Source organism: Sesamum indicum, unplaced genomic scaffold (genome assembly GCF_000512975.1).
Source record: "Sesamum indicum cultivar Zhongzhi No. 13 unplaced genomic scaffold, S_indicum_v1.0 scaffold00109, whole genome shotgun sequence".
In the NCBI taxonomy this organism is placed as follows: domain Eukaryota; kingdom Viridiplantae; phylum Streptophyta; class Magnoliopsida; order Lamiales; family Pedaliaceae; genus Sesamum; species Sesamum indicum.
In genome coordinates this window covers 498,089-519,334 of record NW_011628044.1, presented here as the reverse complement: position 1 = coordinate 519,334, position 21,246 = coordinate 498,089, and the positions used below count along the sequence as shown (strand labels likewise).

The following is a 21,246-nucleotide window of genomic DNA, read 5'->3' as shown; positions in this document are numbered from 1 at the left end:
TTTGAAGGAATTGGTTGAGGAACTATGCGAGGTAGAAACTCAAGGATGGTTTGATTAACAGGAGGAGTTGCATTACTTCTGACTCACGGATTTGTAAATTTCCTGAGGCAGTAATGCCTTTTTCACCGTGTCTTTTGGCTTCCTCACTTATATGTAGGTAAAACTTGGAGTCATTAGATAGTTACAGCAAAGCTTCCGGCAGGCCCAAATTCTGTCCAGGGTCGTTGAGTGAGTACCTTCGTAGTTAATGTGGTTATTGATGTTGATTAATACTTAATTAGCATAATCTTTCAACCAAGTGGCTGTAGTTTAGTGGTAAGAATTCCACGTTGTGGCCGTGGAGACCTGGGCTCGAATCCCAGGGCTGTAGTTTAGTGGTAAGAATTCCACGTTGTGGCCGTGGAGACCTGGGCTCGAATCCCAGCAGCCACAACAAGTCTTTTTCTTTTGCGTCATTTACTTATTAAACTCTTTTTAGGCTTAAAAATTTCAATACCGATAAAGAGAGGTAAAAAGCTGAGGCCATGGATTTGTGCATGTTACTAGAGTTATTTACATCATCCCATTTTTAGTTACCTTTTTATCTCTCAAATTAAATATGAATGGCACTGGCGTCCGCCAACATTGACCTATGCCTACCGCTACCCCCAATCTTGAGGGTGAGGGTGAGGTAGCCAATTTGTTGTTTTCTTGCTCTCTACATACTTTTCCTAATTGGAAACGTAACCTTATTATCAATTATTATTTTGTAGTGACAAATGACTACAAGTTCTTCAAGATTATAATTTGAATTATATTTGGCCGAATTAAAATTAATTATATGACAGTGCAGTATACTTATTGTATAATATGATAAATATATCACATTTATTTTATAATTTATTTAATTCTTTCAAACTTGATTTTAATGAGAATTTTTCAAGTTCATAATTATTTCAATACCTATAATACGAACTTCTTCAGAATAATTAAATTGAAGTTCACCTGTCAAGAATGGTCCATTTATGCTTATGACCCATGGGAGAAAACGACAACAAAAATGAAAAAGACTAGTAATTGTGGGTGTTTTACTTTTTTTTTTTTTAATAAAAATCAACATAGAACTATTTTTTTTTTAATTGAAGAAATTGATGGGTTAATTCAAATTTTGTTTAAAGATGGCGAACGGATAAGACAAACAATCCAAATTAATTACAACGGGACGGTTTTCAACTTTAGGAAAAATGGAGCTTTTAATTACTATGTGTGGCTGCTACTAACCTTTTTCACATATATTACATTGAAAAGGAGGAAAATTGTTTAGACATTAATACTCAATTTCGTGACCCCACTTGTCTGCCATGCCCATCAACTTTTTCACAAACAATTAATATCAATATCAGTGAGCAATCAATGTAGAAATTTAAAAAAAAAAAGAAAAAAGAAAAACCATTGTAATTATTTTTTAAAAAGAATTCAATTGTAAATATTTAATTATACTGTACAAATAGTAAAAATAGTTGCCCATCTCTGAAGTTCTGTTTGTTTATGTTTTTATTTTAAATTTCTAGTAATAAAGATGTGTTTTGTATAAATTTTTGTGTGAAATGAAAATATATGTGAAATATTTAATTAGATTGTGGTGTCAAAATTTTTTTTCAATATAGATACATATAAACAAATATGTCACTTTAATTACTATTTCAAAATTTTAAAATGAAAATATAAACATAAAGTTGTGGCCGCTCGGCCATTTATTTTGAACTCAAGGTATTATATTTATAATGTGGTTGGTTCAGATATGTCGAAGATTAATTTTGACTGAAATTTCCCTTGAACTCAATCATGAAGGTGAGTATTTTTATTTTTATTTTATTTCAGAAAAATGATTAATAGATTATAATCTGTGGGAGAGTTGAACATTAAGAGGGCATGATAAAGATAAAACTGTGTTGCTTCACTTTTTGAAATTTATTAAAACCTTATCCATATTCAGGAGTCTATATTCCACTGGATTACATAAAGAAAGTGTCTATTGGTGTGCTATCATTATCCATATATTTGTCCACCATTTCTCTCCAAATGTATGCTCTTGGAAGATTCCTTCAACTTGTGGAATTCTCCCATTTTCTCATCCATAATATTTCCTTATATATACTCCAAAGGATAACTACAAACTCCTTCACATTTCAAGAATCAAATCCCACTTGGCCCTTTGCATTTATTTGGTTCAAGAGTTTGAAATTTTGTCATCATTTTTTGCTGATGAAAGCAATGATTTCCATGCAAGAGTCATTACTTTTGCTTAATTCATCTTGTTTTTGACATGAGTAGTGTCTTTATAGTACTTCTGTGTAGAATTAGGCTTGTTCAATCATTCTCAGTTGTTTTTCTGTACTGGTTTTATGTTTTTTCTTGATCCCTTTTCAGTACTCATATCTTTTTATCATTAATCTGCAACAAAAGAAGGAAAAACAAAACAATCTCCAGAGCCAGAAACTGAAGAGAAATGTCATCAAGAAAGCTTAAATGCAACTCAAGTTCTTCGGAAGATGACGAAAACCGGTATGCAAAGATCACAGATGAGAAGAAGAGGAAGAGGATGATATCCAACCGAGAATCAGCACGGCGGTCGAGGTTGAAGAAGGAGCAGCACATTAAGGATTTGAATGATCAAGTCACATATTTCAGGACCAGAAGCAGTGAAACGGTCCAGAAGATCAACGAGATCGAAAGACGGTACATGGCCGTTGAATCAGAGAACAGGATCCTCAGAATGCAAGCTGAGGAGCTGAAAAAGAGGCTGGAATTGATGGAAGAAGTGCTGGTTTCTTATCGGAGTTCTGGCAGTCATGATGTGTTTGATGAAATGGGAAGCAGTGATGAATTTTCTGTAATGGAATATTTGCAAGATCCTTTGCTAAAACCATGGCTGCAGCCTACTTTTCAGTCTCAGACTGTTGATGGGATTTACCAGTTTTGAAGAATGTTCAGTGTGTTGTGTGTGTGTGTGGATATGCATGCATGTCCATGGCAGATTAAGTGCATGTCGTTGCACTTGATTGTATATATTGTAAATGTTAAGTTTCTTTTTATTCAGTCCTGTTTAAGGTTAGAAATCCTTTGTTTCCACTCATTTGGAGGATGCATTAAGGGCCATACACTTGGAAACATGTTTGTTTTTCTCTATAGTCATGGAGGTTTTCTATCCAACTCAATAGGAAAAATGTACCTTGAAAATCTTTAATCCAAACACATCTTCATTTCTCCGCATAATCATGATAGAGGGTCCTCACCACACAATTGGATTTATCTCATTTTCACCAAAACGAAAACGAATTCTTGAAAATGAAATGAAAACACAGCCTAAGATGTTCCTATCTTAGTGTATTGAAAGTATTGGAATTTCAAGCTCTCTGTGGAGCTTTTTATCGTTTTGTGAACAATAAGACAAATTCATTGTCATAAGCTGAAACAAAGAGAACTTGCAATCTGGGTCAACCATGTGATTTCAGACATACACAAGCATAAAAATGAATTCTTCAGGTTGTAAACCAACAAGAAACTATCACTAGGTAAGCTGTAGTTGCTTCTGCTGAAACGAAAATGCTATTGCTGCAAAACAGTAATCTTATTACCAGAAAGACCGCGAGAATTTGGTATATCGTATATAGATGGTGACATTATTCTCTCAGTTATTATATCCATCCAGGTACAGAAACAGTGACGAATTCAGTACTCTTTCCTCCATAATCTCTCTCTATATTTCAGTCTTTGTGGAACTTCCAAGCAGACACAGATCGTAATGGGATCTCGTTCCATCCGAGAAGCATACATTTGCCGTTCATACTCAGAGTGCAAGACTTCCAGCAAGGTGATTCTCTGACCAGAAAGCTTGCTTGGTCCATAGATGGCTGGCTCAGCTCCATTTCCACAATACCGAATTTGGCAAAATATTCCCTCCAGAAGTTGATCTTACGACATCGCCTAAAACTCCCATCATCCTCACTCATAGCGCTGTTTTTTATGATCTCCTGAAAGTAGACTTTCTCGATTATCTCCCTGCACTGGTTGTCCTGTTCCAGGCAATCCTCGAGGCAATCAAACATTGCACTACAGAGAAAGAGTGCCTCATGAAACCGGGGGACGAAGGCTGATGCACATACATTTGCCTCAATTTCATTGACGACCATCAGTTGAGGATTCAGGTTCTTGACCCATCCTATTAAAGCTTCTATGTTGTTAGGAGAAGCCGCTAAAGCAGTGAGACAGAACTCCATGTAAACAGCCACTACTTCACCAGCCTCTAATTCGAACTGATCTTGCTTGAACTCGTGCATTTCTGAGTTCACTATTTTAAATATAAGGGGCACATTCATGGACTCTGCAAAAGAAGACAGCATCTCAACTCTTTCTTCGACATTGTCTTTTGGTGTACAAACCACAGTGATCTTGAGCTGCTCCACTGGGAAATTTTTTCGATTAGCAAGAGAATGCACGATGATCATCCAGTGCGAACCGAGTTTGGTTCCGATATCAATAACATGAATTTTTTCAGCTGATGCCAGACTGTCCAAAATCGTTTGAATTGCAGTGAAGTGTGTGATTTGAGTGAAGGGGAGGAGTTGTTCACTTGTAAAGATAGCAGCTTTTAGATCCGCTAGTGCTTGTTCCACGTCGACTTCTACTACTTCTTTCTCCAGATCAAATTTTCCATTTTCCATGTCAATTCTTTCTTGTAAATCTCGAACAAACCAAGTGACGACTCTCTCAATAGGATGATCAGCATGAGAAGCTGAAAGTAAGAAGATGAGCAATTTTTCAGCTTCATCATACTGTTGGTTGGAGAACTTTTCCGCAGCATCAAGAAGACACAACACGTGCTTCAAATGCTTTGCATGCTTGTGAGTTACACCAGAATCAAATGCAGAAGCGTTTCCAAGAGTGGAAGAGTCACTTGTGATCCGAGACCTGGACTTAATTAGTTCCGTTGTTGCCATTCTCATGATGCTTACAGCAGATAATACTTGACAATTTGAGGCACTGCCGCCCGTTTCTGAAATTTGACAGTCTCTTCGCGCCGTTTCAAAATGCTTGGGCTGTCTCAGCCCACAACGTTTACCGCTTCTCAAACGCTTCATTTGGCTCCCATACTTGATCAGAATTTCAAATGGAGCCTGCAAATTGCATGGATCTCCTTTCTTAGCTTCAGCATCATATGAGAGTGTAAGTGGAAGCTCATTGTCCTGAATGGCTTCATCAGAGCGCGGTGCCATCCTTTCCAGAATGCTGATACTTAGGAGAGCGTTTAATGAAAACTGAGGAAAAAGACAGAAACACAAAACAAGGATCCTCGAGAGGAGATTCTATTAATATGAAGAGAAGTTTCCATCATTTGGTGAGTGGATTAGCTGTATCTGGCATTGAATGAAGGGAGACTACAACCTTTTCTATTAAAGCTTTCTTTCGCTGCCGATATCCTCTCACAGATAAGACTTTGATCCTTTACCAGACGCCAAAAGCAAGACAAATTCCTGTCCGGATGCGAGCAGGACGATCAATGATCTGGCAGCCGCCTCATTAGCGAAAAGAGCATTTGTCCAACAACGTTAAGCCGTAAAAAATATATGATCAACTGCAAAGTCTAAGGAAATAAAACTAGTTATTGTAAACAGAACCTTGTTATTTTGTACACCAGCTAGTTACCACGTTGTATATTCCTTGGATATTGACATAAAGTTTTGTTAACTAATGGATCAGAGAAAATCATGATAGGTGCACAACAATAAACAAGAAAGAGCACTGTAATTGTCATGTATGACAAAAAAACGAATTTAAGAATGAGACACTGAGAATCTTGGCCAATTCAACTGACACTATTGGAAAACCATGTTTGCTCAAATTGTTAGAGTGTTGCTTTTAGTTAAGGTTCAGGCAAGCTCTTTTACAGGGCTTGTCTTAGAGGCATATGGTAACACTGTGAACACAGAAACTCGCTTCACAGTTCCCCCGACGTATATTAATCATTTTTATATTAAGAAGAGATATAGCTTTTGTTCAAGGCGGGGGAAGAAGCATCTTGTTATGCTTTTCTCTCATCTAGCAAACTTAGAAGATCTATCAGATGTATGATTTATTCGATTGAGACAACAAATGACCATAGCTCCTTTGGTTTCATTTTTAACTTGTTTTGATGTTTTTTATGGAGATAGAGAGAGAAAAACAAAAATAAACAAGTATGTGTTAGAGATAGTGTGTATGTTTGGATTTGTTTTTGGAGATAATATAAAATAAGTATGGAATATTTGATGTTGTTTAGTATGAGACAAAAACTATTGTTCATTATCAAATCATGTCTCTTTTATTTATATTTATATATATGTATGAATATGTATACCACACACATAGAAAAATCTTGGACAGGCACTGTTTTTCTCTATAAACTAATCTGTCCCTGGTTTATACCAAACCTCTGTCAAACAGCCTCAGGAAAACGGAGAGACTTTGCTATATTGATTTAAAATAAAGAACAAAGCTACTCTTGGTTTAAGAACAATAAGATGTGAGCGATGTCTGTCTACCATCAAACTCGCGGACCAGAGCTTGATTATAAAATGGCGTTATTTTATGTGCCTAGGCCAGCAAGGATCCCTGGACTTGTTTTGTAGAAATATAAACTAAGCTTCATCATCAATTGTTCTTATCATTCTGGGATTGCTTGACTGCAACACGGATCAAAACGTAATTCTAAATTGACCTCAAATCTTGTTATTAGCTGTATTAGTAGAGACCAGAATTCATTGCACAAACCTTCTGATTTGTACCATGGATTAAGAACACGACGTTTATGCAATATGCATATTTTAGAAGCGTTTATGTTTACTAGTTAAAGAAAGTAAACAAAGATCCGCTGCGAAATTTCTTCCGTTTCACTATGGAAGAAAACAAACTCCAGGGCCTATATATATGAGATTTACATAGGACACTGAAACTTCCATGCAGAAAGTGAACTTACTGGTGCTCCTTTCCAACCAATAATTAAGCTTTTACCATCAATATCAAAGGTATAGGAACTTCCAGAGGTGAAATTCTTGACCACAAGATTTGCTTGATACACAGCAGACATACTCAGCTCCGTCTCTTCAAATCCAAAATGCGTAAAAAATGCCCTCCAGACGCTAATACCAACATGCCTAATCTTCCTGTCGTCTCCCTCAGCCGCGACAATATTCCGTATCGCTGAACTGAAGCATGTTCTTTCAGCAATGCACCTGTGCTTCTCATCATTCTTCAGACATTCTGCCATTGACTCAAAGCAAGCACCATAGAAAAAGAGAGCTTCGACAAATCTCTCCACAAAAATAGGGGAATTACAGTTTGCCTCGACTTCAGTAACAACCATCATACAAGGATTCATACTTTTGATAATTCTGATTAAGTGTTCCAGCTGATCAGGCTGACCAATCATGTTCGTTAACGTGTATGCTGCGTAGACAGCAATAGCTTCATCCTCATCTAGATCAAAGAGGTTTTCTTTGAGACCAAAGATATCTTCTACCATGACTACATTAAAAGAAAACTTCAGGTCCAAGGACTGAGCAAAACTCGTCAGTTGTCGACCCGTCTCCTCTATACTTGCTTTTGATTTTATTGCTACAGCAGTGATCTTGAGATGCTCTATAGGATTTTCAGATCTAGCTGCAAGAGCTTGCATCAAAATCGTGCATTGTATTCCTTTCCTGATCTCAAGATCAATAAAGTGCACCTTTCTTGCCTCGGCTACGTCATCTACTACAGCTTGAATCCCAGCAAATTTGGTGATCTGGGAGAGAGGCAGCTTCTTGTGAAACGTGATAAGAGTCATGTCTGGGGTTTTCAATGCCTGTAAAGGATCTTCAATCTTCTTCCCCAAACCCTTGGGGGTGATTCTTCCTGTTTCTCTATCAATCTTCTCGTATAGTGCTTCAGTGAAATAGAACACTAACCTCTGAACAGGAGTCCCTCCAGGGGAACTCATTCTATCGCATTCAAGCAAGAGGTTTCGGGCTCGTTCATACTGCTTCTCGCCTACTTTGTCAGCACAGGCGAGGACATTCTGGACAAGTTGAACTCCTTGAGAGTCTTCCTCAGAGCGGCACAACATGGAACTTAGATACGGATGGCTAAGCAAAGAGCTTTCGTTGGATTGGATGAACTTTTCAGCAGCCAACTGAATGATTGTTACCACTGACATGCCACAGCTAACTTTGCGTTCTGCATCATACCTCGGAATATTCATATATTCACCGTTTAATCTCCTGCACCTGCTTCTATACTTGTTCAGAATCTCAAATGATGCTGAAGGAAACAGGTGAGCTCCCTTCTTCTCAGGTTCGATCAGCTCTGATTTCTGGGAGTCCACACGAACAGTCTTCAGAAACTCATCAGCACACGTACTCCCAAAATCTGCAAACTGTTGCTGTTGTTGGTCAATTTGGGCAGAGCAATCTCCAAAGAACTCTACACCACAACCAAATGAATCCATGCCCATATCTAATTCTCCCCATTTTTCACCTTCACAAAAGCCACTTTTCTTCTCTAAATTCTCCAAGTCATACTCATCTAATCCCCCACAGCTATGGAATTGCTCAGTTTGGGAAATGTTGCTCAACATCTTAATAATATCTAACCCAACTTTTCTTACTTCTCTCCCCCCTTGAATTGATCTTATTCAGTTCAAGAATGTATATATCTTACAATCCTATTATTATACAATTTATTCAGTGAAACTTATATGATGCTGCTTGTTGATAGTTAACTATATTTAGACATTATTAACAATGAGCACACACACGTTCACTTAGGTAAAGACATTAGTTTGAATGTCAACATACGAGCGAATAGTTCAGTCCGGCCTGCATAATCTGAGGCTTAGCATTTAATTGTTTATTAAATTCTACCGGCCTTTCATTGGCATCACAATCAAGCGGGAAATCCAATACTTCACAAGCAGAAGCTCCCAAGAATCGCAAAGAACCCATCAGTTTCCTATCAGGCAGCTCAGCAGATAAGACGGTGACAAGAAAAAGACATCAACTATTCTATTAGCTCAAAATGAAAGCATCAGATACATAAAACTCCCCATTCAATAACTTAAACTTTTACAGAGCAAGAGGGCTTTTCTTAATCTCCTCTGCATTTCCCTGGTGCATCTAAACAATGACCACAAAGCAAATCAAATCATTAGTTAGAAAAAACAAACAGAATGAAAGAGACAGAGACCAATGAAACATTAATACAGTGCATGAGTCAGTGTAGATATATAGGATAATGCTTTCCACCTATACAAATGAAGTAAAGGCAAATCCAAGAATGTCAGTGTCAGAGTGCAAGTGACGTTAGTGAGAGGAAAGAAACTCTCTGATGTAGGCAAGCATTCTCCAACAGTAAGAAACTCTACGATGTAGGCAAGCGTTCTCCAATAGTTGTAAACGAAGAATTCGAACGGCTTATAAGTATGGACCTTTCTCTCCTTAGAGAGATGCCTTTTCAGTGCAAGATTGTGAACTTCATAGGATGTTAGAGTGAATAATATCTGTGGAACATCCACAGATACTTGTATTATTTTCATTAAAATTGTTGGTATTCACTTTAGTAACACGGTACACAATTATTTGCATTCAACATCATTTATTCATTAAGAGCTTATGACTAAAATTACAAAGATATTTTCCTCACTTCACTACTAAGGCGAAGATTTTTCATTCTAGTCCCTTTCATTTCTTTTTCCAGCTAGTTGTCACTTATCTCCTACGGCAACTCTTCTTTTTCTAAATCTAATCCTATTTGTTCATGTTTTCAATTTGAGTCCAGACACAAATTTATACACAAGGTACCAAAGATTTAAAACGCTGAATTGGTAGCAGCCCGACTTAAATATAAATTATTGTCTAATTTATAGATGATATTATTTTATGTTGTGATATTATTAATATTTTATTCAACGGTTCACACTCTACCTACATTGACAGGTAACATAAAATCATCTATGATGGAATATAAATAGAAAACAAGCAATGTGAACATATTTCAAATACGTGTAATTCTCAAACTAGCAAAATTCTCTTCTCTTTATTTAGCCAAAGTTCCCTCTCACAATGGCTGAGGGTCTGTTTATATTACTTAAAAACATTTAATATGTGGAGTGCAAATATCACTTTTACCCCCTTTACACATAGACAATATGCTGTGTTTTAAGGTCAATCTAGTAAATATGTATAAGCCAAAAAAATGTCGTCTATTTTCATTATTTTTTTAAAGATGTATTTGGATGGATGGATTTGAAAGCATTCAGTCCAAAATGCAACCTTATGGAAATGGGTTTACAGTGTTCTTTAGTAAACTTCTTTTCCATCAATCTAGAAATCTTGTGCTAATCTTGGGGGCTACAAGCAATTATAATGTTTCTTTGGGGAGTATCATAAAAATGTGAAAACTTAAGGGGAGTGATATGAAAAAGGGTTGTTCTTATCCTGTTCCTTTGAAAATTGTATGCATGTGATGGATCATCTGATCCTAAAATCATAACAAGGAAACAAAAGAGAAAATTGTTGTAGCACTTTATAGATATTTTAACTTGTCTCCTAGCAACGACTAACCCCACAGAACCGCATGGTATAGGTCAGCAGCTTACCCTGTGCGGTGCTGTTGAGTTGTTTAAGTCAAGGATTAGTGCACCGTGTCGAGCGTCTTTAGTTCAAACCGTAAATTGCTTGGAAATGCAATACTGGAGAGTGCGGAAGCAAACTTCCAATTAAACTTTAACACGTCAGCGTATGGTTCCATCAAATGACGTGTCACACTTATTAAATAATACCTGCCCGCACTGGAACGCCCACACTCTCTCTCTCTCTCTCTTCTCTATCCAAGTAATAATTTTATGGGACATTTCTGATCGTCGTCCTAGGCGAGAAGAATCAGGTGCCGTGCGATCTACCGTAAGAGGAAACAATGGCGCAAGATAAGTACAATCGGAAGAATCCCGCCGTGAAGAGGATTTTGCAGGAGTTGAAAGAGATGCAATCGAATCCGTCCGACGATTTCATGAGCCTTCCCCTTGAGGTATTAATTGTTTTTCCTGAAAATATAATTTTCGATTTTTGGGTTTGTATTTCGCAATTTGTACGAAGAGTTTTGTTTTTGACCGGAGTTCTTTAAGATAATTTCTCGCCGCGAACATGATCTTTAGATGATTTAATTTTAGGAAAACAATTTGAGGTCGGTGACATTTAGCTTTAGCAAAATAATTACAGATTATCAGATTTATTACGTGTTTTGTTCCTTGAGATATTATTCTTCCCTGGAACTTTTAGCTGATTGCTCGTTGAGAAAACGACGCTTGCAAAAATTGATTAATGGAATTTTTTGGGAAATTGTTCCAGTGGTTCCGTATAGCGTTGCAGGAAGGAAAATCATTTTACGAGGCTGGATCTGAATAAAGTTCTGGTTTTGAGATACTTGTTGGTTGATATGCTGTAATCACCTTGACAACATTTTAGTTTCGCATTCGGTTGTGATTTTTCATTTTCCGATTGATGATGTTGGCTGCGGATATGACGCTGATCGAATTTGATTTTCATGAAGAGTTGGTTAATAGATAGTTTGGATGTTGAATTCAATCAACTCCTTTTTTGTAAGTTTAAAATTAGTCATTGAAAAATTAACATTGCCTGGGTTAACTTATTGCTCTAGTGGTTTTTATTTGTGTACTGTTTGAGATCTCTTTGGCCTGTTATGGATTTAAACTGGCTTACTTTTTGTTTTGTTACAGTGTACATGTTGCTTGAATTCCTCTTTACTCTTTTTTTGTCCATGTACAATAGAGTACCTTTACCTTTTTCTTTTATGATGACTTCTGTACTTGAAGAAAAATACTATGTTAGCTGCTCTTCATCTTTTCTCCAAACTATTGTAAGAAAAATCCAAAAGTAATTTACTCTGTGATTCAATATTTCTTCTCCAGGAGAATATATTTGAATGGCAGTTTGCAATTAGGGGGCCAAGAGACACGGAGTTCGAGGGAGGGATATATCACGGACGAATTCAGTTGCCTGCTGAATATCCTTTTAAACCACCTTCATTTATGTTGTTGACGGTATTGCAATACTGTTTTTAAGTAGCTTATCAGTATCAGTGGAACAATTTTCATGTGGATTCTGAAAATTGTGTTGGTATTTTACCTGATCTTCTTTTTTCATTTGTTTTACAGCCCAATGGTCGATTTGAAACCCAAGCCAAGATATGCCTGAGCATTTCTAATCATCACCCTGAGCACTGGCAACCATCTTGGAGTGGTATGATCATGTCTGAGATATTTATGATAGCTCAGATTCTTTTGGATATCATCACAAGTTTTAGTCCATCGAAAAACTTATATGTTATATTTTGGTATCTTGTACCCTTTTTCTTGGAAGAGTTTCTTTAATAATTCTAGTAGTGGGTTTGGTCTTTTTTTTGGCAGTTCGCACTGCTTTGGTAGCATTAATTGCATTTATGCCTACTAGCCCAAACGGCGCCTTGGGATCCTTAGATTACTCAAAAGAAGAGAGGAGAGCTTTTGCAATTAAATCTCGTGAAGCGGCTCCGACTTTTGGGTCTCCTGAACGCCAAAAGCTGATTGATGAGGTTTGTTGTGCATGCTTGATTGGACGTTTTATATTTTTTTCCATCATCTTAAACTAATACTTGGCTTGCTTAGATTCATGACTACATGCTCAGCAAAGCACCGCCGGTGCCTCAGGGCAACGAAACTGCTGAAGTACAGACTGATAATAGAGAATGTCAGCACAGTCCCCAAAATGATGCCGAGGGAACTACAGAAGCAATCTCACATCCCGCTGAAGATGATGGAATCATTGAAGAACCAAATGAAACCCCTGCAAATATAAATGTTGCTGAGACATCACAATCTGTTCCTACCGCGCCCACAAATGGACAGCAACTGTTGCATAAGCCAGAACCAAGGGTTCCAAAACCAGCGGATGATCGTTTGTTCACATGGGCTGCTTTTGGGCTTTCTGTTGCTATAGTTGTTCTTTTGTTGAAGAAGTTCTTGAAAGCTAGTGGATACGGTGCTGTCTTTATGAATGAGTCGTAAATGTCATATAGTATTTGTTGAGCATGCATTAGTTGATGCGGGAAGTGACAGAGTGGGCTACCCTTTTCTGTTGCCCGGCAAATAGGAGAAAAACCTGCAACTAAGCAGTTGCAACGCCTCAGTTGGGAGATATATAAACATATACATATATATATATATATGTATACATGCATCTTGTATGTACATCCTTTTTCAATTATTGTATAGATTAAATAACGATTACGTCATAAAGTTCTGAACCTTGTAAAGAAGCTGAACTATATTGCCAGAAGGTAATTTCTCTATAGTTAAATCAAATTTATTGTCTGCACCTATTAAGCACGATTGAGGTGCATTCATCTGAAACAGTGTCCAACGTATGGAACTCTTTACTCTTCATGTCCTTTTAATTGGTTTCTATAGAAGTCGTGGGATTATCAAAGTCTTAGGATAACATCTTTAGAATCTAAGGCCTCCATCTTATATTAAGTGGGTGTTTGGCTAAACTTTTTTAAATGTCTTATAAGCTCTTATATCATATAAAATATTTTAAAAGCTTATAAGATATTGGATTTTATTTAAATTTTTTTAAAAGTGTTAGGATAAAATAGGTGTTAAAGCTTATAAGATATTAAAACATCTTATAATATGTTAGGGCGTTTGGCATAATAAGGTTTTTTATTGGTAAAATAATTAAAATTGGCATGCTATCATTATAATCAAATAAGTTGTTATTTTTTGACATGTTTTGCTTTAAAAAATTTTAAGACACTTTTATAAATAGTACACATTGATTTAATTCCAAATCAAAACTTAATAGATAATTTTTTTACAAAAACAAAAAAAAGATGATTTATTACCTGAACTTTTGAATAAAAATAATATATATGTACATTCATGCTACTCGAATATAAATATAGATATATAATTGATATTTTCTTTATAAATGCAAAGATTATTCTAGTCGTATAACTTATAATGTTTTGAATTTATATTTTTCAGTAAATATAATATCAATATTATTTTTATTTTTATTTAACTATAATAATTTATTATTAAATAATAAAATATTTTTTTTAATGTTAGAAAAATTTACTAGTAAAAAGTATTTTCTAAATTCTAGAGAGAAAAAGAGTGTGTGTGTGTGAGAGAGAGAGATGATAGTGTATGTGGGTGTGCGCTTAATTGTATGAATTGTCATATGATATATTAATTTTATATAGTTTATAGAATTTTATAAAAAAAGTTGGAAAAGTTTGAACTTTTTTTTCAAATTTTGGATTTTATAAGCTTTTTAAAAAAAATTAGCCAAACACTTTATTGGAGCTTATAAGCTTTCCAACATATTATAAAATATTTGAGGAGCTTATAAATTTAGTCAAATACCCTCAAAAATCGCAACTGAAAGGAGGGTGGGGGTCGAGTTTTTCTTCCAAAATCGCCAATAAGCTGACGAGTTCATCGTTAATGAAAGAAGGTCAGTAATCAATTATAATTCACCGTCTTCCTCATTTTTGATATTGTAAAGTTTTCATGTATTTTCACAAATCCGATTTTACAATATACTCGAATTTTTATAGGTTCTAAATGGTTAGGGTCTTTGTCTTTTTTTTTCTTTTTTCATTCTTAATTGGGTAATATTGAAGGTAGAAGGAGTTATAATTTAAAACTTATAATCTATTACTAATTTTATTTATATATTAATTGAATAATTGGATATTTTAATTATTAGAAGGTATAAAAATTAATATAAATAATAAAAAAAAATATGAGGTCATATTACTCATTTTCATAAATATTATTTTGACACCCCTTCTATATTTTTATAATTACAGAAACATACCAAATGACATTTCTGCTTTTGAAAAATTATTTTAAAAGTTGACCTAATTGATTAGGGGTATTTTTTTATTTTAAAAGATGTCAGGGGTAATTTTTATAATTTTTTGAAAAATAAGAATGATTTGTGTAAAAATAGAATACTTGATAAGTGTAAATATAATTATTTCTAATTTTTGAAAACGAATAACACTAATAATTGAGAAAAATTAGTAATCTTGGCGTAGAAGCAAAGGTCAAAGTCTCTTTCTCCACAAAGTCCATATATGGACTAGACTGGACCATTTTTGTTTCACTCTCTTCTGTTCACTTCTCATTCCTCATAATCTGAACTCGAGACCAAAGAATATTCAGCTCGTCATATCTGAAAAGCTCGAATGGAGATCCCTACCGATTCGATTCCGAGGCTTCCAGACGAGCTGATCGTTGAGATCCTCACGTGGCTCCCAGTAATATCCGTCTTGAGATGCAGGTGCGTTTGCAAATCATGGCTATCCTTAATTTCCAGCCCACAATTCGTTAGATCCCACCTCCGAAAGACCAAACAAGACCCCAATTACACACACCACAGGATTATGTTGAATTATCATGGTGATCTCATGCAATGTTCAGTTCCCTCCCTGCTGCGTGAACCCATTATTGATGCATTTGACACGGATTACTCAGTCCGATTTCCAATGGAGTCAGTCTGGATTATGGGTTCTTGTGATGGTCTGATTTGCCTTGCTGTAGATAGGAAAGGTCTGTTTTTGTGGAACCCATCTACAAGAGTATGCAAAAAGCTGCCTGATTTTGGTGTCAACGAAGACTTTTGTAACTTTGCTTATGGACTTGGTTTTGATAAATCAAGTGATGATTATAAGGTTGTGGGGGTTTTTATAGGCGATAGAAATTCTTATGAGGTGGCAGTGAAAGTTTATAGTTTGAAGAGTGATCAGTGGAAAAGGATCGAGAACTTTAAGGGTCGTTGGCTGTTGGATAAGCCAGCTACATTTGCTCACGGGAAGTTGCATTGGATTGCAAATTATGATTGGGAGTTTAGATCTGGATGGAAGATTGTTTCTCTTGATTTAGGGACGGAGGAATATGGAGTACTAGAGATGCCGAATAATGTAGAAAATGGTTTGTATTCAAAGTTGGGGGCATCTGGGGATTGCCTTTATCTGCTCTGCAGTCATTTAACTGGTGAAGATATGTGGGTTATGGATGATTATGGACTAGGAAAAAGGACGTGGACCAAGTTGGCCAGCATTCCCTACATTGTTGATTTCACTACGCACACCTATAGGTCAGTATTGTACGTGCTAGAGAATGGTGAAGTTGTGTTGCTTTCTGGTTTGAAGTTTGTGATTTTTAACCCAAAGGATCGCTCGTTTAGGTCTCCTAAGGTTAGAGACACGGATGCATTGGTTGCAGCCAACACTTATATTGAAAGTTTAGTTTCACCACTCTAGGGATGTTGAAGAATCATGTCTAACGTTTTGATAAGGTGTATTTTCAATTTCGACACTCTTGTTAGATGTACTGCTAATCTAGTTTTCTTGGTTGTAATCTATTAAGTTTATTCCTCAGAGGCTGTAATCTTATCTAAGTATGGTAATGTTATATTGATTTCTGCTTCGTAACTTATGATTTTGATTCAAAGATGCTGGCTTCCGTGTTGTGAAATTAGGGATTATATCAAACCCAGGACTTGGAAGCATATAGTCTCATTTGTTTGTAGCATACTTTTCAGACTAAAAATCTAGTTTTTCTGTTATTTGCCTACTAAGTTGATATTAAGTGAAGTTGCAAATATTATCTGTTTAAAGTCTTGTATTCCTGGAATTTCTAGTCTTTCCAAGAATTATTACCAGAAGTACCATGTTCCCATTTGATAAAATATGTCGTGGAATCTGTATAATGTAATCTAATACAAATTCAATCTTCGTTGTTTGTGTTAAATTATGTTCGGATGTAGCCATTCTTCATATCAAGCGTAAGTGAGCAATACCATATTTTTGTATATATGAGCATACTTTTGTATCTTAATAGATGTTAGACGGCTGCAGCGGTGTTGGTTGAAAAGCACTCTTTACCTATACAAGAATCCTATCAGGTAAGTTTAAATTCTGCTACTCAATGCTCCAAAATCCTTGACATGCTTCTCACACAACAAAAAGAGAAAACTTCATAATGCAAATATATTGAAGCAATTTTCAAGGACATTAGGTTTGATAGTAGGTCAGACAATATGTGCATCCACCGCAAGTGGATTAGGATTATCAATCCAAGAGGGAAACAATAGCAAGACAATTGCTTGTCATGTGTGTCAACCTACCACCAATACTAGACAACGGGGACTCGACTGCATGCGCTGAGACTGCATCCTCGCAATCTCCAATATCTATTATGACAGCACTGAGCATGCTGTTCATGGTGCCTTTATCCCTTCTAGGAAAAGCATAAACCGCGTTCTGGTAATTGTTCACTGCTATCTCGTAACTGCGGGTGCATTCCTTGAGGGTTTGTAAGAGCTCCGGATTAATTCCTGGTTCTTCAGTAACGTTCTTGGCCACCAACAGGGCATGCTTTGTGAGTTTAGCACCAGCCATGATGGCTAACTCGAGGACAGATGAAACGTCAGTTTTGCCGTTGAGGTGGGGAACAACTGTGGCTAGGCAAAGGGAGGAATAATGGGTTGAGTCACAGATTTCCTTCACTCTTGGATCAACTTCAGTTGATGGGGCAAGAGTCGTTGGTGACTCAACATCGAAGGGTCCATCGGAGTCTGTTGGTGGTGCTGCAATGGGCGAGATGGAGTTAGATGGTGGTTCTGAGATTGATGGAGGGTATGATGCACGAGGGCCTGCTGCAGGAGATGGTGTTGGAACTGGTGCTGGTCCGGGGGATGATATCGGCTCAGGTGCTGGTCCCAGCAATGTCGATGGTGATGGCGCAAAGGCAGGTCCCTGTAATGGCGGTTGCACGGGCCCTGGTGATGGCACGTCAGCTGGTCCGGGGGCTGGTGTTGGAGTTAGCACGTGTGAGATCCCTCTGAATGGCATTCGCAATCGTGAGGGGATGGGTGCCGATCCTGGGGAGGGCTCAGGCTGCAGGTTGGGGGAAGAGTTGGGGGAAAATTGGGATTCTGCCAAGCGGAAGGAGATGAAAAGAGTGCAGGAGGCGAAGAGCAGCCTGAGATTGTAATGGAGTGCCATTTTTGCGGGGGTGCTAGTCTGCAGTTCTATGGGAATGATTGATAACTTTATGGGATCCGTATGTATAAGAGCTTGTAGAGAAATAGGATTGAGTTTGAGGGGTTGTTACCGTCTTGAAAAGAGGATGACCACCTGATTGTCTTGTGCTTGTTTAACGCATTTCAGCAGTGGCCCTCATTTTCTTGTCAAAGAGAGTCCTACATTTGCCTTTTGGACTCGCATCACCTCCGAAAATTCCTCAGAATTCAACAGACACAATGTGTGTCGCATACCAAACAATTACAAGAAGCGAGAGCATTCATGCATGCACGCGTGTAGTGCGTATAGAAGGTTGTTCTTTTGATAATAAGGGTCGCTTAGATTGAGTATACACTACCGGTTGTATCATTAATAGAACTAATTAATTAAAGGCATAAATATTTATGAAAGAAATAAGTATATCTTAGTCAATTCACCTTATATCAACCAAAGTTGGTTACTATAAAGGCTTTGAAATTTAGTAAATAGTACGGAAATTTTAAAGGAATATGACGCTTTGCATACACACTCTCTCATTGTTCGACAAGGAGGAAACCGCTGCGACTTATAATGCATAAACACTAAAAAAATTACTACATGCAGTGTTTGGCACCGTCTCGAACACGACATTTGTATTCCAAAAGTATAAATTACTGAAGAATGTGGAGATGGTCATGAATTTAACTATTTGATTGAAGATGGATAATTATTTATTTTTTGAAATGACATAATGATTATGTATACTTAATCTTATGATGAATCCATCTTTTCTTCATGGTGATATATATTTTATGAATCAAGTTTTTTTATGTTGAAATTGAATTCATGGTCATGGCCATGTTCTTTCAAACTTTTATGCTTTATGTCCAACTCACAATAGGTTCAGTTATCATGTGTTCTGGCAATCAACTTCAAAGAGTAAATATTCAAATGTACTTGAACTAATAATCTCATAATAGGAACATCATGCGATGGCCATAAGTTTTATTTGATCTGCTCAAAGTTACAGGGAACTCTGACTGCTAGAGCTAAGGCAAGCAAACAAGCAGCATCCTCGTACGAGCAATGCAACAAAACTTCAAGTTTGAAATACACACAACCTCAGTTATTTACTACATATCAATTCTAGAGCCCAGAAAATTCAAGGAGTTTCAGAAACAAGACGAATAAAGCTCCACCCGCGAACAACTTCACGTCTAGTCGTGGCTCTTCACTACAGTAACCGGGCAAGAAGCGTTGTTCACCACAAAGTTGCTAACACTGCCCATGAGAGCCCTGCAGAATTACATAAATTGTAGTCTATTAATGAGCTAGCAGGAAACCTCAGAAGCACACACGTTTTGCAAGAATCGAACCTTTTGATTTTGCCAAGACCTCTATTCCCAATAACTAGGCAGTCCAGGGGAATGCTGTCGATTGATTCACATAACTTCTCTCGAGCATCTCCCCAGAAGATTTTCATGAGCACAACGATCTGGTTTTCAGGAACAGGCACAGGCCGTCCTTATCAGACATCAATTGTGGTAATTGATATCATTTCAATTGAAGTTGAGTATACAAATAGGAAAAGATCTACCTCTTTCTGATTCGATGCAGTTGAGACTATATCCAGTGTTTCAGGATCAGGGCTGACTTGATATTTCTTCATGTTATCACGGTTTGAGAAATCGCTCAGAGGAATCAAAGCTAACAAAGAGTAGATGAAATCAATTGATTAAGATGAAGAAGAACAACAGAGAATCACACAGCCTTAATATCTCCGAATTAAAGCTTCATGATCATCACTGGTAAGTATTCATGTGGTCCGATTCTAACAAGATTATATGTTGAGATTCAAATAAAAAACATAATCATATATCCACTGACCACTGTAGTAGACATCCCTCTTTCATTCACAAAACGAAAAATCTCTCCTTTTCAATTGAAAAATCGCATTTTGTCAAATATCATTTACCAAGATATGAATCACAATGAGAAGAAAACAGGAGGGGGAATAACAACTTTATCAGGTCTATTATTCGATCAAGAGTTAAGATACAGTTACAATGTTGATCCACAGAACATAACATGCACCATTCAAGTGCCACAGACAGAAATCAAAATCTGCTCAGCATTTCAACATAAAATTAACGGTGAGATCAATTATATGCTAAATCACCTGTTATTTAATAAAACAGTACTCTCAAAGAAAGCAGAAAATTAGAGTGATTCAGATCAGTGATCTGATCAAATTCAGATTGATCGGTAAAAGTCACCAACAGGGAGTGAGATAGGGTGCATACGAGAACCGGTGGTCTCCCATAGCTGCATCTCGCCAGTCTCATAATAGCCTTCCGGGCGCACGCTGACGAGAATCAGGTGATCCCCTTTTCGGACCAGGTTGTCCACAGCCCATTGCAGAGCTTTTTTGCTGCATGGTGAGAAATCAACTGCCACGCCTACTCTCCTGCAACCTCCCATTTTTGTTTTCTCTCTCTCTAGAATTTTTTGTGCTTTCTCACTCGAAAAATTATGATGGAAATAAGTGTCTGTCCGCGTCTTTTAATACAACATCGACGAAAATCAAGGCAACATACTGAGATTCAGAATTAATTGTACACAAACAAAAAAGTTAAAAAAATGAGAAATTCTAATTTTGGCGGGCTGAACCAATCATATGATAAATACAATATACTTAATGTGTGATTGATCTACCGAGAAAGTGACTAATCATATAATAAGTATGGTACAGTTATTTTATAATTTGATTCGACTAATTTTAGTTCAGATAAGAATTTTTCGTAAAAAAAAATAAAGAGATTATTGTTATAATATATTGTTGCGGAAAACAATTTAAAGACAGGATAAGGTGAGGTGTGTGTGTGTCAGTGGTGGAGGCTGTAATTTGATGAAGGATCCATTTTTCGCATTTTAGTCATGCATGCACCCACACCCTCCAATTATTTATTTATTTACTTTTTGGGTATAATATAAATTGTAAGCGAATTAGATTTTTTATTTCCAGTCTTTTTGAACTTTTTTAGTGTATAATATATATATATATTTTAAATAATTATATATAGTGTGTATGTATAATAAATTAATGAAACAGAAGAT

General features: G+C 36.6%; 7 protein-coding genes across 7 annotated transcripts; 3 read left to right on the top strand and 4 right to left on the bottom strand.

Moving 5' to 3' along the window:
- Positions 1-2,146: 2,146 nt before the first annotated feature.
- LOC105178898 (bZIP transcription factor 53-like) lies at positions 2,147-3,192 on the top strand. The gene has a single exon (XM_011102473.2). The coding sequence runs from the start codon at positions 2,489-2,491 to the stop codon at positions 2,960-2,962; it is 474 nt and encodes a 157-aa protein (XP_011100775.1). The 5' UTR covers positions 2,147-2,488; the 3' UTR covers positions 2,963-3,192.
- A 554-nt stretch (positions 3,193-3,746) lies between these two features.
- On the bottom strand, positions 3,747-5,255 carry LOC105178935 (DELLA protein RGL1-like). The gene has a single exon (XM_011102526.1). It carries the CDS (start codon positions 5,253-5,255, stop codon positions 3,747-3,749), a length of 1,509 nt encoding a protein of 502 aa, XP_011100828.1.
- A 1,697-nt stretch (positions 5,256-6,952) lies between these two features.
- On the bottom strand, positions 6,953-8,632 carry LOC105178897 (scarecrow-like protein 18). Its single transcript, XM_011102471.2, has one exon. It carries the CDS (start codon positions 8,630-8,632, stop codon positions 6,953-6,955), a length of 1,680 nt encoding a protein of 559 aa, XP_011100773.1.
- Positions 8,633-10,851: 2,219 nt separating this feature from the next.
- Positions 10,852-13,424, top strand: LOC105178896 (ubiquitin-conjugating enzyme E2 32-like). The gene is made up of 5 exons (XM_011102470.2): positions 10,852-11,079; positions 11,981-12,112; positions 12,227-12,311; positions 12,479-12,642; positions 12,716-13,424. Exons 1-5 carry the CDS (start codon positions 10,969-10,971, stop codon positions 13,112-13,114), a joined length of 891 nt encoding a protein of 296 aa, XP_011100772.1. The 5' UTR covers positions 10,852-10,968; the 3' UTR covers positions 13,115-13,424.
- Positions 13,425-15,216: 1,792 nt separating this feature from the next.
- Positions 15,217-16,557, top strand: LOC105178895 (F-box/kelch-repeat protein At3g23880-like). The gene has a single exon (XM_020699475.1). The coding sequence runs from the start codon at positions 15,310-15,312 to the stop codon at positions 16,384-16,386; it is 1,077 nt and encodes a 358-aa protein (XP_020555134.1). The 5' UTR covers positions 15,217-15,309; the 3' UTR covers positions 16,387-16,557.
- A 540-nt stretch (positions 16,558-17,097) lies between these two features.
- On the bottom strand, positions 17,098-18,538 carry LOC105178933 (mucin-1-like). Its single transcript, XM_020699476.1, has one exon. It carries the CDS (start codon positions 18,130-18,132, stop codon positions 17,197-17,199), a length of 936 nt encoding a protein of 311 aa, XP_020555135.1. The 5' UTR covers positions 18,133-18,538; the 3' UTR covers positions 17,098-17,196.
- Positions 18,539-19,086: 548 nt separating this feature from the next.
- LOC105178893 (universal stress protein PHOS32) lies at positions 19,087-20,677 on the bottom strand. The gene is made up of 4 exons (XM_011102468.2): positions 20,433-20,677; positions 19,727-19,836; positions 19,506-19,624; positions 19,087-19,425 (listed from the first exon to the last, which is right to left on the bottom strand). Exons 1-4 carry the CDS (start codon positions 20,608-20,610, stop codon positions 19,347-19,349), a joined length of 486 nt encoding a protein of 161 aa, XP_011100770.1. The 5' UTR covers positions 20,611-20,677; the 3' UTR covers positions 19,087-19,346.
- Between the last annotated feature and the right edge of the window lie 569 nt (positions 20,678-21,246).